Source organism: Salarias fasciatus, chromosome 2 (assembly GCF_902148845.1).
Source record: "Salarias fasciatus chromosome 2, fSalaFa1.1, whole genome shotgun sequence".
Lineage (NCBI taxonomy): Eukaryota > Metazoa > Chordata > Actinopteri > Blenniiformes > Blenniidae > Salarias > Salarias fasciatus.
Window position 1 is genome coordinate 7,214,630 of NC_043746.1, and position 15,817 is coordinate 7,230,446.

The following is a 15,817-nucleotide window of genomic DNA, read 5'->3' on the forward strand; positions in this document are numbered from 1 at the left end:
GGAAATAAATCAACACCAAACTCCGCGGCGCAGCAGTGACAATTAAATCCAAATAAATTGCACTTTCTTTTTTTGTTGAAAATTTCCACATTTGACATGATATTTAACTCCAGATCGCGCACACACACACACACACACGCAACTTTTCCAGCCATGTCAGCCGCTCTCCATTACGCACACACACATGCTTGCACCAGCGGCGTGCGGCTGAGACTTACTTGGGATTTTGCGAGCTCCAGATGATAGTCTCCAGCGACTTGGCCGAAGGTAGCGCCGACCTGCACATTAGTATAAAGATCCAGAGGTAATACTTCCAACAGCCGAGTCCCGCCATCGTGACAAATGAACAGACAGTGAGCCGATAGCGCGGAGCGGTGGACAGCGCGGCGGGCAGCCGCTCTACGTGCGTGTCGCCCGGTGGGAAGGTGAGCTACGATCAGTCAGGAGCATGTGAGGTCGATATCAGATACATGTCCCTCTGTCCGACCCCTCTCAGTCCGCTCCAGACCCCGTGTCCTTGACTGAACTGACCGCGGGACGCGCGCAGTGAACCCCGGGGTCTCGATGGGCTCCGCACCGGGGCGGACCGAGTGTCCTGTGTGACCTGTGGCTGCGGGGCGAGAGGGACCGCTTCCCCCCCCCCCGCGTTCCTCCCTTTATGGAGAAAACTCGGCGGTAAGATCCGGTGTGAGCGCAGGTCGGCGGAGACGGAGAGGCGCTGCGGCGGTGGCCGGAGCCGGAGCGGGTACCTGTCGCTGGATATAGCCTACAGATGACCACATTCATCCATCAGTCACAACTCCGCAGCACGCCAGGAATCCCGAGGTCCACTTCATTCCAGTGTTGTCTTTCAGTCCTCCTCCTGCGCTATTCTTCCTCACCGGGGTTCTATTGTAAAGATCCCTCCCGGCTCTCAGCGTGTTGCGCTCCGGGCTCTCTAGTCCAACTCGGGCATGCCGCTGCTCCTGCTGCCGCTGCTGCTGCTGCTTCTGCGTGGCCGGTGCGTAAATGCACAGTGCGCCTCCTCCTTCAAATAAAATAAACAAAAAAACAAAACAAAAGAAAAAAAAAGTCCAGGGGGTGGTGGTGGGGGGGCGAGATTACACTTGCTCTCTCCAGCCCTCTCAAGGTGGCTCTAAATCAGCTCGCCGACATTTCCGAGCCGGTATGTTGTTTTTTTTAACCCCCTCTGTCTGCAATGCTCCGCGCTCCGATGTGTGCGGCAGCCCAGCCTCGACTGTAACCCGAGCCGAGCGCCGCGCGGAGGGAGACCAGCCCACAGCGCGCGCTGCGGCCAATCACGGCGCGCTGTCCGAACTTGGAAGCAGGAAGCGGAGGCATTTTATGGGGACGTGGAGGGAGGGAGGTGGGGGGGCTGAGGGGGGGTCGTGGTGCTGCTGCTGCTGCTGCTGCTGCTGCCGGTGGTTATTGGGTTGACCCCCACCACCTCAGCTCGAGACATCCACCCAAACCGAAATGGACTTTGGAGTTATTCGTCATACTGAAAGCCTTGGTTTAAGGGGAACGAGTGTTGTTGGAGAGGGCGTGAAAGTGATTACAGGAGCGGAACTTTGGCCCCTTTAGGTCTTAAACTTGCTCTCAGGGCTTTAAAACCTTTATTATTATTCTATTATGTTGGTTTATTGAAGACAGAGCGTTCCAAGAGTGAGAGTGTGCTTTTATCCCATAAAAATCCCTCTGCCCTACTATATAGAATTACAGTATCTGCTATTTCGGTCGCTTCTTTTCCCCTCTCTGAAGGGAATGATGATTAATGGTCTCTTTGGATCTCTTTCTAGTTGTCCCCTTTTGGGATAATGAACTGCATGAGAACTTAGTCTCCAGTGTCAATACACAATAGGCGGTCGGTAGCCTATAGTCATTGGGCCATTCATTCATTGAGGGAGAAATGCTTGACACATAATTGATCATGTCCATGTCTGTGCCCCCTTTGTGTGCACCTGTGTGTGTGCGTGCGTGCGCGTGTGTGTGCGTGAGAGAGAGAGAGAGAGAGAAAGAGAGAGAGAGGGTGCCCCTTATTTTATAGCATTTATCCAATCAATGCTGCCCCCTAATGGTTATGCTGACATCCACCCACAGCCTACTGCAGGGTGATTCAGTGTAATTGGATAGGACAGAAAACAGACATTTAAAAGACATGCCTTATGGTTTCTGAAATTATTTTCTATTAAGCAGCTGGGTGTTGACAGCACATAACTCTTTACAAAACAATAAGCTCAACACAAGCTTCAGCGCGCGCACAGTGTGTGTGTGTGTGTGAGTGTGTGTGTAGAGCCAGTGCTAACAGGGGCCACAGAAATGCCACGGCTCCATCCTCGGGAGCCCGGCTAGCCGACCGGCGGAGTGTTGTCACAGTAACTGTAAACACATGGCCAGTTGCCACAGGGCTGGCATGTCCCGTCATGACGGCCGCTGCCTCTGGGATACCGGACACCTCCACGGCCAATCAGTGACGGGGGGTCGCAGTGAGATACCTGATCTGCCGCGGGCCAATGGGATACCTTCCTTGATGGCTGCCACAGCTGCGGGCCAACACTAAAGTGACCAATAGAAATGTGGTCTGCATTAGATGACGGTGGAAATACCGAGCTATTGTTGTCAGAGTGCAATCAGACCGCAGCGTGGACAAGCAGAATCAAAAGCTCTCTCACCAGCCAAGTGCCGTATCATATTCAGATTTGCCTTGGGAAGCACCCAATGTAATCTTTTACCGCGGCACTACATGTGGCACAGGAACAAAACATCATTAGATTCAGCACAAGAGGATTAAAGAGGGCTATGTGACAAATAATGGACTGACCGCATCACTCCGCAGGAACACAACGGCTTCATATGCAAAGTGAAACGCAGGATAATTCATGGGAGGACAAAGGAGTGAGCTGAGCATTGCTTTCATGTTAAGTCACTCCAAGGAGGACGGTTTGATTCCCGTCCCGCCCAGCCTCCCTTCAGACAGCTACCTATGAAATAGTGCCGTTTTCCAGGAATGAGGTCATCGTGTTAATGTGTATAGGTGGCTGCGATTAGAGCCGCTATAAATAGGCTGGATGTAGTTTGATACTGCATGCGCTCATACGCAGGCCATACAATATCCACAATCTCAGCAGGCCGCAGATAGAGTTTACTTTCACAAGCTGTAATTAATTTATGTCTCATTTAGAACACAAACTGTTTTGAAAATGGCCCGTGTCACGTTACAGAGTCGACGCTGACATCTTTCATCGCTTCATTCGGCTGAACAACAATTGAAAAGCTAACTGAAACCACAAAATGTCAACCTCTTGCAGTCTTTACAGTGCTGGAAGCCTTCAGTGTGTAGTCTACAGCAGCGGCTCCCCGCTGGGGGACCGGGACCCTGTTTGGCAGGGGTGCTGGAGAGCACAGCCGGAGTCCAAAACCCTGCCTGATCTGAAAATTAGAGAACCTAAACATCGTATGTTCATGAGAGTGGATGTTCCACTGCTTTTTTTGTTTTGTGTTTTTGAAAATCAGAGGTCAGAGAGTTGATCCAGTCTTTCTGATCAGGAATGTAGAGAATCTCCAAGAAAAAAGGAAAAAAAAAAAAAAACAATTGAAAACTTGTGGTAAAGGGAGTTCATCCTCTGAGTACTTCAAATCAGGTCTAATACATATTGGATGATTTCACTCAATGCCAAAAAAGAAAAACATCAAACTGCAGCGAGCGCCAGGGGAAAAAGTCATGTGATCAACATGGGGATATAACTGGCTTTACAAACCCGATGTGCTATTCATAGATTCACCAAAACAACAACACGCTCTCCAGGCAATGAGGACTTCATGTAGACTGTAAATTGAAAACTAGAGGAAATCACTAGAGTGTGTTTGTGTGGGGGCTTTTTTTGCTGCGCTGAGTTGATCAAAATTTGGTTTGAAGAGTTTTAAAGCGCCATCGTGAGACGTTCGGAGCGGGGCTGAGGATCTGCTGTGTTGAACTGTTGTTCTTGATTCGAAGGCTCCTGTTTTTCTGTGTGTTGGGGTGTCTGCCAGCGCTTGGCTTCACTGTAATGTTTTAGCAAATCTGAGATTGAAGAAAGGAGGAGGGGGGGGGGGCGTCTGCAGCTGCTCTTTAGAGGTCTCCAAAGAAAACATATTCCGAACCACAGGTCTTATTGTATGCTTGGTCAGGCCTCAAACTCACAAACACTAACATGCTATAAAAGACAATGGAAAGAATTGGTCTCAGTCCCGAGGCCTCAAACGGTGGACGCCTTCCATGTTTACCGATGGCATTACTAAAACATTTCATGAATTATCAAAACGGCTCTGGACTTCTCTTCATCGTCCCAGCATTCGAGAGGGGAAATAGCGAGTCTTTTGTTCCAGCTTTCATTTTCTTTTCTCATAAACTCCGAGCTGAACCCTGCTGCCGGGGACAAAGTTCCTTCCCGATCTGATATTTACACTCAGCAAACAGTGAAACCATGACTTCACCTCTCGGGGATGAAGCCGCCGCGGGCCTGTCAATAGTCCAGCAATCTCGCAGTGGAAATAAATCACAATTAAACTGGCCTCCTCTTGCTTTTAATCTCGCCTTAATGAAGTCTGGCACGTTTCCCTGCGGTGTGGCTGGGTGACACGGCGGTGATCTACGGGCAGAGCCGGAGCCCAGGGGGCTGCGGACATTTCCCGGAGCTCTGCGAGATGTGGATGGGTGGGGGGGGGCGGTTCAATCCCGGTATGAGCAGAGCCCCCTCTGGCATGCACGGGGTCAAGTGTTTAACCCTCGTTATCTGAAGAGGACCAGGAACATGTGACCGGGACGTTCCAGCTGTAATCAATATCGAACAGCCATTAACCACTGAGACAACACACCCCTCGGAAATGCGTCCTCGCAGGCACACAGAGCGCTCGGGAGCCACATGTTTCCCGTCCGTCTCACGCACCGCCAAGCCCCCGCCGAGCAAAAACACAGGGGCATTAACGCAAACAACATGGAGCCACTCCAAACACTTAAGACAGCTGAAACAGTGGGAAAACTCTGCTAATGTAAACGGACTATTTTCGGAAGGCGGACACTGGAAGGTTGTTGTATGAGCCGTTCATGCTGCTTTGATTCAGCGAGCAGCGAGGCCAAACACAACAGCTGGGCCATCCGCAGACTTACATTTCCTGTTTGCGGTACGCTTGATTGCTGTCCAGACGTCTTCCTCCTCTCTCTCTCTCCTCGTTATGTCGCTCCTCTCTTCCTCCTCTCCTTTACTCATCTCAGCCGTCGTGACTGACAGGAAAGCGCTGATTACAGACAAATAACAATCTGTGCTAAACACGTCCTCCTCAATTTAACATCCCAGCAGGAGACGTAAGCAAAAGAACTCCTCTCTTCTGAGAGGCTGCTTTCAGGGCCTTGGAGAATACTCGCTTCTTTTTCCTTGTTTATTTTCGGACCAAATTTCTATGTCAAGAAATAAAAAAAAGCATGTGCACAATCATCTCATTTTTATATTTCGGTCTGCAGAACCATCCATCAGGCTCGCACCAAAAGCCAGGAGCAGGATTCAGAGCTGGTTTCTAAAAGACTGACTGTAAGCTGAACATTTCTAACTTTTTTAATGACGACCAGTTCAGATACTTTATAAACCACATGGTCTACTGGGAGAGAGTTCTGTTAGCCAGGATGAAAAACTGCTATTTCATTTCTGAAAACGGATGAATTACTAATTGTGCTTTAATTTTACCTTCTTTTTGTTTTTGCTGTGGTTCACCGCTTTAGGTCATATTTTATAGAAGATTTGTGTTGTTTAATGTCAATATAAAAGGACTTTTTTCCTCTTTTCTTCTGCAATCTGCTCTTTTTGACCACTTTCATTTATACATGGAATAACTGAGTTGTGTTTCAGGAGGATGAAAACTGATGTTTCATCTTTTCTTCTCCTTCCTTTGTTTCTGCTCTGTTTCACTCTGTTAAGTGTCATAACTTTGCTGTATGTAATGGCTCCATAAGGGACTCCCAAAACCTTCGTCTCCTCACTTCTTTTCTCTCGTCTTCTCTTCTCTTCTCTCCTGTCTTCTTCTCGCACATCAGTAATTAGCTTCGATAACAAGCCGAGACAACGGACCGTCTTTGTCTACACATAAACACGGTTGGAATCTTGATAACAGTCTCGATTAGTAGCTGGTTGTGATCCTCCTATCTTAACTTCCCCACATTATACCAATCTCACCCTCTCAGATGAGATTACAATTTGAAAAAGAATGAAATAAACGATTCTTTGATGCTCTTGATATCAAAGAAGACGACGGTTTCCACTGGAGAACCGAGAAGAAACTTTGAGACACGGACACACAGTCAGACACACACAGTCAGACACATGTTATTAACTCACTGTGATTATTTGTTAGTGTAAACTGCGTTTTGTCGGCCCATGGCCCAGAGGATTTAGAGAAGAGCTAAACTGATGGAGAGAATATGCCAAACGCTGGCCTGGAGGGGGTGGGGGGGGGCAGCTCTGTCCATTCTAATAGAATTACAAGCCTCTGATAGATGAGTCTTTTCTCCGAGGCTACTTGTCTGTCAAACATTAGGTCACACTCAGCTTCCAGACTCGCAGGGAGGGTCGGGGGGTGGGGGGTGGGGGGTGGGGGGGGTGGGGTAGAAGGGGATAGAAAGGGGCTCGAGGCGCAGGGAAGAAAACGTCTGGAGAGGTGCCTCACTCCCTGCCAAGAAAAGGAGGGCAACAAAAGTGGAAAAAAGAAGGGGTTAGGGGAGAGCGGGTGAAGGACGGGATAAAAAAAGAGAGAGAGAGAGAGAGAGAGAGAGAGAGAGAGAACGGGTGGGAGCGGGTGAAAGAGAGTGAAATGAGTGAGGGTGGGGGGTTAAAGAAAGAGGGGAGAGTGAGAAGGGTACAAAAGAGTGCATTCGAATCCACTCTAATTAAGGCCTGCGTGATGGACAGGACCTGCGGACGTGCCTTCTTTTCTTCTCGAGTGTGTGAGTGTGAGGGGACGGTGTGACGGTGGGCGGGGCCAGGCCTCTAGTAGAGATGTCTGCTGCCAGCGGCCTGAATGGGACAAAGACCTGAATAGAAACTTCAAAGGGACCTTGGCGAGCTCGGCCCCCACCCCTCCTCTTCTTCTCAGTCCTTTGGCCGTGTGATGGTCAACAAGCTCCTGTTGGAGAGTGTGTGTGTGTGTGTGTGTGTGTGTGTGTGTGTGTGCGTATGTAGACGTGCACATGTGTGTGTGTGATTCTGTTTCCCAGCCTGTTATTTTCTGACTGCTACATGCGTTTCTTGGCAGCAATACGTGCAGTGTAGATTTCAAAGTGTGTCTCTCTGCTTCTGTGTGTGTTTTTTTTGTCTCGTACGAGAATGTGTGTGTGTGTGTGTGTGTGTGTGTGTGTTTGCTTTAAAAAGCAGACTGCAGGATGCAGATATAATTGGAGCCGAGGATCTGACTCATTGCTCTCCCCCCTCTGAACCGAGCTTTCTTTGGCGGGACAGGAATTGAAACAAGTAGCCCAGCGAGCCGACAGGCCCGAGAAATGATTGTTGCTAAACGGTACAGAGGGACTTAGTGTCTAATTTGATCTCGGTGTCCTCGCTGATTTTGGCCTGTGTTATGATCTTGTGGTGTGCGTCATCTAATTCTGTTTGGCTCCAGCTTAGGGCCTCTAATGATCTCCCACTTATCACCCCCCCTCTTCTCTCCTCTCCACAGTAGATACTCGGTAAAGTGGCTTTAATAGCCTCGCACACAGCTCCCCGAGTCTGCCGCCGCAGTCCGAGCTGGAATCTTCGTGGGCCCTTGAGAAAAAAAGGAAGGCCGAGGGTGACGGCCGGGGCAAGCCAATAGATAAGATTTCTCCGTTCGTGTGTGTGAGCGCTGCGCTCTTTGGCATGCACGGCCGGCGCACGAAGGTATCTGCCCTGTCTGAACCCTCTCGCAAGCAGTCAAGAGTCAGGTCAGGCTCTAAAGCCCCCCGGGATCAACATGTCATTGTTGCTGGCCGGTGTCACTGACAGGTCCTCGCTGACGTCACGGATCTCTCACATCTCCCTGATCTCCCCGACGCGTCGCCCGAGAGCCGCTAAAGTGCCTCTAATAACTAATCACAACGCAGAATTAAAGCACTACAAACAACGCCGTGGCTGGCTGGTATCCGCTGGCAGGTGCACGGAAATCAGAGCAGAGGCTTTGATTCAGAAGTTACTGATTCCATAAACACTTTACCTAAAATATTTTACATTAAAATACATATTTTTATTTACGTTTTTGAGGAATGTGCCTAAAGTGATTCTGAGCAGTGCTCATATTTAACCATCAGCTGTTTTAAAATTAGACATATTTACCTTTTCAGTAGATATGTTACCACAATGAGGCCCATGAGCCGCCCCATACTGTGAATGCATGAAGCATAAACAGTCTGTAAGGGCTAAATGAAGCACAGCTGTTTAAAAAGAGGAAACCTTGAAGATATAAACCGCGTTCGCTGAAAATCTGATTCTCGTCTAAGATCTTCTAATTGTTGAAGCCTTTCAGATGAGATCTTTAAAAACTTCAAACAAGTCCGGTTGTCTTGAAGAAAAATGCTGTTTAAAGTGTAATAAACAGAACGCAGCCATGCGCAGTCCCATTTAAACCACATCTGCATCGATTTATCTCTCATTCCTGCTTTATATAGACTGCTGTCAATACGAGCCGGAGCCTGTCGGAGCGTCGCGCTGGGCAGATCCCGTGTGTGCACAGATCACCAATCCATCACTGGAACAAACAGTTTAAACCCTATTTAAATAGTCAGTGGCAGAAATAGTACCGGCAATTTGTACTCGGGTACAAACAAAAATGGAAAAACAAATATACTTGAAGATTAAAGTCTTTATTACTGCGTTGTCAAAAGTATTTGATTCTAATTGTCTGCGTATAATCACTGCACATATAAAGGAGCTAATAATTACACAGTTGTAAGATAAAAATCAGAAATTTCCTCTGTCTAGAGAATAAACCTATTGGATACAAAACAGCTGATTAAAGATTTGAATAATAGTTAAAATTCTGTGCACTCAGTCCCCAAAATCCAACTTAACTGCACCGATGTGAGTACAGTGAGGTTTACCCCGACCCCGGGAAGTCACACAAGCTACTGACAGTGACTCTGACGAGTTTGACCTGCTCGGTCCATTTGCACTTGCCAAGCAATCCGTTCTTTTTGGTTGGAAGTGAAACATTTTCTCGTCAGCAGTCAGCAGAGCAGGTCAGTGTTTGAACTGCTCTTTAATTCCATGTTGTGTCAACAGCTCTGAGCGGGTGAGCGTCTTGTGCCGCGGGTTTGCCGGTTTAGCAACTTTGCAGTTGGAATATAAGTGAAACGCGACTCCCTCACGGAATAAACAATGACTTCAACAGATATAACAGTTGCTATAGTACGTAAATACTACTCTGTACTGCCGCTCATGAGTCATCACGAACGTAGACACTTTAAATGTAGGCCTGTAAAAGACAGCTGGTCATCAAATATTTCCTTTTTTTTTCCAACGGTTGATCTCTTGACTACACAGATTTCTCCATTATTAAGAACCTTATGAACTGAAATCCTCAATTTCTTTGCAGTTTTACATTTAATAAGCCTGAAATGCTACATAAGCAGTGTAGAGTTTTACCTTTCTCTCATCTTCACTTCTGAGAAGATCAATCTCTTTTTTCTTTTCTTTTTTTTAAAACTCTGTCACGTTACTGACCTGTTGCTAATAAACCACATTAGCTGTGCAATGTCTCACCAGCTTGTTTTTTTTTTTTCCAGGATCTCACAAATTTCCCAGTGTGTTTCGGAATATTTTGCCTTCGTCTCATTAAAAATAGACCAAGGATCAAGGATCTGACACGCCGCCTTGCTACCACTAAATGCAAGAATGACACAATCTGTACATTCTCCCTTTATGTTATTGCATCTCGCACGATGTCCCAGCTTTTCTGGAACTGGAATTTGCTATTTTAAGAAGTCATGCAGCCACCCTGCATGCCTTTTTCAATAAATGCCAGACAGTGAGTGAGCCTTTATGTCAGATGTAGTAAGTCGGCGTCATGCGTTTCAGAGAAAACACGCCTATTTTTGTACCATAGAAAACCACCCTGAGATAATCTTATCTGCAGCTAGAACGTTATCTGTCATCCTGATTATGTCATATGTTTTCAGCCGAGCGTGATTCTGCAGCTATAAATAAAGAGGTCATAAAAAAACAAAAAAACAAAAAAAAAATCCTGGAGGAGGTCTCTGCACACCCACCACGCACGTATAATGCAGTAATTGTGGCACGCCTTTAAAACAAAGACCCGAGAATAGTCACGGCTATGGCCCACATCCACACTCCCAGCAACTAAAAAAGAAAACATTGCACCCCAGCAAGCTGTGTTACGCAAACACACCTTTGGCAAACAAAGATATAGACCAAAAAGAAACACACACATACACACACACACACTTTAAACCCGTGGAGACAAACTCCTAAATCTGAAGATGTCCTTGTTAGTAAGCAGGCGAGGGTACACCAGGGCTCTCAGCCGCATCATCAAAGCCTCAGCAATTACTCCCATGCTCCCTCACTCTGGCATAAATCTGCTCTTATCTCAGCTCGCTGCAGGATCAGGGAATATCAGCTCCAGCATCTGCTCCATCTACAAACCCGGCCACTAAAAGCACAACAAAGTGGCTCTGCAGGCATAAATAAAGGAAGGAGGGGCAGCGAAGACGCGCAAAGGTTTGGAGACAGGGGCGCACGGAAACACACTGGGAATGGAAGATAGACAGGAGGAACGGGGCTGTGTGTGTGTGTGAGTGTGTGTGTTGGTCTTATGTGCCTTGAGCGATCGGGCTCATTCGTACGCCAATCTGTCAATCTGCGGTTCAGAAAAAAAAGCTCTGGATTTCCAAGCAGCTCTGCTTGGCTCAGCAGAAATTCTTCAAGGGAAATTAAGACATAAAGAGAAAAGGAAGGTCAGCAGCGCGGGTCAGGGGAAGAGGTCAGGGCCCAGGCTTCGCAGGCACGGCGCAAATATGAAGTTAAGACAGGCTCGTCATATTTATTGGGCAGGGGGAGGGTTTGGGAGAATCGCCCACTCTTGTTTGTCCTGCGGACTTCTTGGAGGAAGCCGAGATCAAAGAAAGCCAGACCCATTTCTCACGTCCTCGGCGATGTTTCCTGAGAGAAGTCGGCAGATTTCAGGTTTGTTGTCCTGTAGAGCAAACACTGCCTGCACCTGGCCGAGGTGGCGGGCCAGCACTCCCAGCTATTTTCAGGAGGATGTTTTGTTTTCCACGCGGACAAACCGAGAAGCAACATCTTTCATTCCGACCTCTTTATCACAGCTGTGACCCCGACCTGCCTCCTCCACCCCCTCCACCCCCTCCAGCCATGAGAGGTCCTGCACCGCCCCGTCCACTCCCATTGGCTCCGGCTCCAGCACTCCGTGCTCTTTGTATGAGTGAACGAATGGAGACTAAACCTATCAGTCATAACATTATGACGTGCGTCATACTGAGGACGTCTCCTGGTTTTGGCAGAAACAGCCCCGAACCACCAAACACTCCACTAAAACGGTGAACATGTACCAGGTGAGACCTCCTTTAAGGTCACAACCCTGTATCAACTTGTTCAGTATATAGTATGTAGAAATACACTAGCTAGACTGTGAATATTCTTTTTTTTAATTCTCTCTTTCTGTTCTCGAGCACCACCTGTCGCTGGTCATAATGTTACGGCTCACTGTTATAGTAACGTTTAATGAAGGCAGATCTGGAAAAAAGTTAAAATGTTGTATGAACAATCATAATAATAATAATTCTGACCTTCTCCGCAGAAGAGGAGTTCTTTATATCATTGTCTATTTTCAGAGAATTGAAAAGGTGTTTTTTTTTTTTTTTTTAATTTTTCAAAATTGTTCAATTAATCCTGAACAAAGCCCAAGAGTGTGACCTCTGAACGACTCTCTTGGAATACATTTTTAAGGTAATTCTGAGTATCATTCACTTATCTGATCACTGTGAAGTGAATAATCCATTTCACACTGAGGTGAATTGGTGTTTGTATTATTTTGGATTCTACATCTCCAACACTGAGAATTCTCGAATATGTTATTTCCTTTATTTCTTGGCAAGAGTCTCGACTCTTCAGCAGAGCACAAACTCACACAGTTTGGCCTGAATACAACACTTAACATGAGAAATGGAAAAATTCTGAGGTCTTTTAGCTTCTACTGGGAAATATATCAGAGGTCTGCAACCTTTATGAACCAGAGAGTCATTTTTCTTATTTTCTGAAAACAAAAAAAGAAAAAAAAAGAGCCACGAAACATGTTTAGCCTTCAACATTAAGAAAACACTGCTCTTTAAGTTGGTTTTTTTATTTCCAGATCTACAAAAACTGTCTAATGCTGCACTGAAGTTTCATCTGTACAGTATAAAGCTAAACATTTTATGGGATTTTCAAGACATTTTGTAGCAGTCGTGAGGTTTCACCTTTTTTAAAATCAAACTTCTGTAAGTGTTTTGAACAGCTTGAATCATATTAACTCTCAGGGTTGGGAGGGTTACTTTCAAATTGTAATCCAGTACAATTACAAGTTACTTGTCAAAAAAATTGAATCAGTAACTTACTCTAACATACCAGATTACTTTTAGTTACTTTGAGATTACTTCACCAGCAAACATAAAAATAAAACAAAGACAGTTATTATCAGTTCAAACTGTGTTCCTCCAGGAATTCTACAGTCCAGCAGCAGCCCCAGGAGCTGCACTGGCAGTGTTCGGAGACTCAATCTGCTGTGTCGCTGTACTGCTGTAGTGAGGAGCAGTGTTTTGTGTCCAGTTACGCCATTGCCGGCTTTTTTTCAAGAGGTCAGAGTTGATTCATTCCTCAGTGACAGAAAGTAACGTTCAGTCTCCAGTAAATCCTCCATGCAGGCTGAAGTTCAGCCTGGTGAGGCTGCGGTTCTCAGCAGCAGGTTACTGACAGGCTAGCGGGCTAACAACACTTTAGCTTCACTGTGAGCTCAGGTGTGTTCCATACCTGTAGATGTGTCTTCAGGTTTGATGATGAGTCCCTGGATGTTGAGAGCGTTTTCACAGCTGGGAGGCAGAATTGAAATCAAAGTTCAGGGCCTCATCTGACTCAAATACAAAGTAATGTGTAAGTTTCCATTCAAAGAATGAGTTTATCTCCCTGGAGCAGCCGTGACTGCAGCGGCAGGTGGTTAAATCCATGGAAACGCGGGTTGTTTCGTTCACGGTTAAATATATAACAGTAGAGCGGGAAGCTGCTTCAAGACAGGGTCGAAGCCTCAGTCTATCATCTATTCTACGGCATCTATTGTTTATAGGTCTATGGTGGTGTCGCGGTGTGTGCCGTAAAGTGCTGTAAACTGCCGTAAAGTATCACAAAGCGTCTTTTGACGGCGCGTACATAGATATATATAGAAACACTAGATAGCTCATGCGCGCTGTAACCCAATGGGGACTAACGTCGTCACATGGCGGCCATCTTGGTACAGGGCCGCTCACTCACTCATCACATTAAAGGCCTCAATGTCAATTGAGCGTCAACTTTGAAATAGCTATAGATTGCTCAATTTTCAATCGATTTTCAAACGACTTGGTTTGTTATAAACGTCAGACATGTAGGCATTTAACTGCATGCAAAAAGAAAAGTTGTGATATTAAAATTTAGTCTGCATCATAGCAACGTAACGTTAGTAATGAATCAAACTGTCTGTAAATCCATGAAGAATTCAGTGAGTTGAGTATTTTAGTTAGTGTAAATCACTCACCTTCCCTTAGATTACACAGAGCGCCCCAGAGTGGTCCACTGTCCTAAGATGGCCGCCAGTGAACAACGTTGCTGACTCCGCCTTAAGGCATCTAGTTTTTAAATTATATCTATGGGCGCGTATGTCTGTTGTACTTCTGGTACATTCCGTCTGATTTTCAAAATTAATCGCACTCAGTAATCCGTGCTTTTATCAGATATACCTGTAACGAGATTACATATTTTTATGTACTGTAATGGATTACAGTTACATCTTTGTATCCTGACTACGTAACGTTACATGTTATCTGTTACTCCCCAATCCCGTTCACTTTTTTTGCATGTCCTTTCTCTTTTTTAATAGCTTAAATAAAATGTTTGACAATCGAAATCTGTTGCATTTTTTTTTTACAATTTCAGCAATTTTAATTATTTATTTATTCGCTCATTTTTTAATCTATTTACACATTTTCAATTTATTTGTTTTTTTTCTTTATTTTTGCCATTTTACAATTTGTGCTATGTTTACCCTTTTAGGCATTTTCACCTCTTTTTTTAAAAAGCAATTTTTAGCCCTAAGAGAAATCATTTTAAAAACAAGGTGTATAGGTGTGCAGGTAAAAGTGCATAAAGATAGATATTAATATAAAGTGAAGCTTCAGGAAGCGGCTGCAGAGCGGCATGTCGGCCCAGAGCGGAGGCTCACTGACCTCTGACGCATGTTCAGAGTAATCCGGTGATTTTTACTCCTGGTAGGAGTGAATCTGTGTGGGTGATCATCTTCCCGGAGAGGACGCTGCTCTTTGCTTTCACCATCAGTTCGGGTAAAATCCATTCCCCCATTAACCTATTTCAGAGGAACTGAGTGTAGGAGACATTCACATTCAAGCTAGATTAGGATCGTATGAAACACACTTTGATCTGTCAGTTGACTTTACTCTCCCAGCTCTACGTGAAGCTGCAGGACAAAGGGATTTTTCCACACCAATGCAGTAAAAACTGCAAAGTGAGCAGATTCTGTGAAGCACCTATTAGAGGTGCATCGGAAATACGGCAAGCTGGGCGTCTGCTTCAGGGCCAAGCTGGAAGATGGCCGACATCGGTCCAGATCAGTGACAATATGAAAGAACCTTCATTCTCACCTTTTCACTAAACTAGAAAGACACAAGTCACTGGTTGTTTCTAATCGCTGTAGCTTTTGTTGCAGTTGGTGTCACTATCCATACCTGCATCTACTCCAAAGTCCAATCAGTTACAGTTTTTTCTAACTTGCACACCAGTATTTCTATTCTGTTCTACTGTGTTGCACTCGTCGTGTTCGCAGACTAAACTTTTCCTTCATCAGTCCTGCTGCGAAGCTTTGAAGGACAAACATACAATGAGGTTGAAAAACAAAACCAATGACTTAAAACTCTGCTTAATTTGAATCAACTGCAGCAAAAAGCTGGAATAAAACAGAACTGTTTGATCCAGAAACCAGGTTCTACCTGCTTCATAGTTCATAGCCCAGGCAGTTCCTGCTGCTGCTGGATTTATTGTGTGTATATTGTAACTGTACTGCTGATTGTGTGCTAACAATCTGAATGTTTTATTCTCCTTTCAGAGGTTCCCTGCCCTCCCTGTTTTCCAGGCTGTTGTTGTAAATCAGACTTTCCTGGTTAAATAAATAAAATAAGATAAAGAGAATGATTATTTCTCTTGGCATGATAGTAATCTATTGTTTTGCTCCCCGCTCCCTGTGTGTTCCAGTCCATAACGGATTGTGTAACAATAATGCGGCCGATACTCCTAGATCTTGCGGCTGAGAGATTACTTCTGTTTAGAGATACTATGTCCCGACTGCGGGGATCATTGGAGGCGGTTTGGTTTGCAGCAGGAGGACCTCGACCTGCCGGCCGGGGGAATCAGTAATAGAGACGACGAAAACGTTACAAGTAAATGTTATGAGAAAATAGCTGAGCTCCAGGTGCTGGCTGGGGGGTCAGGGGTGAGAGGTGACCGGTCACACATCAAGCCTCGAGGCTCCCTGAACCCTGACCCCT

At 45.8% G+C, this 15,817-nt stretch overlaps 1 protein-coding gene across 1 annotated transcript in view; it reads right to left on the reverse strand.

Annotated features, from left to right (window-relative positions):
* Positions 1-1,265, reverse strand: part of efnb1 (ephrin-B1) — a 64,085-nt gene extending 62,820 nt beyond the window's left edge. Inside the window, exon 1 of the mRNA XM_030101592.1 lies at positions 219-1,265. Within this exon, the coding sequence (XP_029957452.1) occupies positions 219-334 (116 nt within the window). The 5' untranslated portion in view covers positions 335-1,265. The remainder of the gene's footprint in view (positions 1-218) is intronic.
* Positions 1,266-15,817: the final 14,552 nt, after the last annotated feature.